This window comes from Trachinotus anak, unplaced genomic scaffold (genome assembly GCF_046630095.1).
Source record: "Trachinotus anak isolate AG129_WGS33_773 ecotype Australia unplaced genomic scaffold, CSIRO_AGI_Tana_v1 ptg000007l, whole genome shotgun sequence".
Classification (NCBI taxonomy): domain Eukaryota; kingdom Metazoa; phylum Chordata; class Actinopteri; order Carangiformes; family Carangidae; genus Trachinotus; species Trachinotus anak.
Window position 1 is genome coordinate 21,335,833 of NW_027273858.1, and position 1,668 is coordinate 21,337,500.

A 1,668-nucleotide genomic window follows, 5' to 3' on the forward strand; every position below is an offset into this window, starting at 1 on the left:
GAGGAGAAGCTCATCACACAATGAGCGGCGAGAGGAGGATTCGGAGGAACAGCGCGTGCCTCTTGTTCGGGCAAAGAAACAATAGCATGTCTCCCAGCATGGGTGAGAGCCAACATAAAGCCTCTGTTTCATGTCTCACAACCAGCCCTCCCCCCAACCCCCTCCCCTCAAACTGTTCACTCAACTTCCAGTTTACGACTGCTCACAACAGTTTACAGCAGCCAAATTTCATTTTCTACTCCCAAATCCTATCGCACATTATCCTGTACATTGCATTAGGGCCCTAATCTTCTCTTTCTCTTCCTCCGAAGAAGAAAGGAGCGCCTTCATGATTAACCCACTTTACAGCAATAAATAAACGCATCATCCAGTAATGTACACCAGATTTAATTTGAAGGGGGGGAAAAAAGGCCAGAACGCTCAAATCACTGAAATGTAATGAAAAATAACACAATGTAGACACCAATGGGCGCCTTAGGAATTAATTTGAATGCTCCATAATTTTCTCTCTCTCTCGTACTGTCTGGATTGGTTTTTCCTCAGCCAACTGTGTGACTCCCCCCCCCCCCCCCCACACTCTGCTGGTGTGAAGTCTTCAAAATATACAGAGAGTAAAAAGAAACAGGATCAGTCCACTACAGAAAAAAAAGACACTTTTATTGAATTAACTTAAAAAAAAAAACGTTTTTCTTCCGTGTTTGTCACATGAAGCCCATGTTGCTTTTGGTTTCCCATCGTTTTTTCGCCTCAAACCTGCAACACAGGGAAAAAAAATGAATGAAAAATGAATCTGTGAGCGAGTCACCGAAGAGCAGCTAATGCAGGCTCCAGCATCTTAGCTGTGCTGGAACCCAGAGTGGCAGATATGATGGCAAACATAATCACGAGGACACAAGAAAGAGAAGTCGTACCCCCAGACTATTTGCTTCTTCCTTTTCTGCTCTGCCCTCAAAGCTTCCTCTTCCTGTTTGTGTTGCACAAAGTCACGGCAATCAGCGGCTTGAGCGATTTTCACAGCCAGCTATTTAGAGGCAGACAGAGGAGAGGCCCATTAGAGGATGGAAATCAGTCTGTTGCAAGCAGAAGCTCTCTGACTGACGTGTCAGGGTCTCTGCTGCCTGTGCTGCCTCCTCCACATCACAGCAAAACAACACACAAATCCTGTCCTATTCTAACATGTTTACGTGACTCTAGAGCTGGTGATCAGGTCTGACATACAGGGTGTCTCAGAGATGAACTCCCACAGTTTCCCACAGCAGAGAATCATACACTGTTACACAAGATATACATGATGCAAGAGGACGAAGCAGCAGCACAAAAATGTGAAAAGATAAACAAAACATAGAACAAAATGTTTGAAGGAAATTTTACACAATGTATAACAAACACATGACCTTCAATAATACCTCCTCCTCTTTAACAGTTCAGTGTGATTTTTTATTAAATACAGGAGATGAAATGATTTAATGTCAAAATGTAATTTCCTGATTCTGAAACAGACGTTAAAGCTGGAACAATGCGTCAATGAATCGCTTAGTCGGTCGACAGAAACTGATGATAATCGATTCACTGAAAAGTCTAAAAAGTGCTACATAAAAAAATAAACAAATAAAAAAAACTCTGATTCCGTTTTTGTGATTGTGAATATTTGCTGTTTTTCTTGTCGTC

The 1,668-nt window shown here is 42.3% G+C and overlaps 1 protein-coding gene across 2 annotated transcripts in view; it reads right to left on the reverse strand.

Moving 5' to 3' along the window:
• Positions 1-636: 636 nt before the first annotated feature.
• fam204a (family with sequence similarity 204 member A) overlaps positions 637-1,668 on the reverse strand; it is a 17,057-nt gene continuing 16,025 nt past the window's right edge. For both annotated transcript variants that reach the window (XM_071481371.1, XM_071481372.1), the window contains exons 6-7: positions 912-1,021; positions 637-753 (exon numbers count right to left, since the gene is read on the reverse strand). In XM_071481371.1, coding sequence (XP_071337472.1) covers positions 702-753; positions 912-1,021 — 162 coding nt within the window. In that variant the 3' untranslated portion in view covers positions 637-701. The remainder of the gene's footprint in view (positions 754-911; positions 1,022-1,668) is intronic.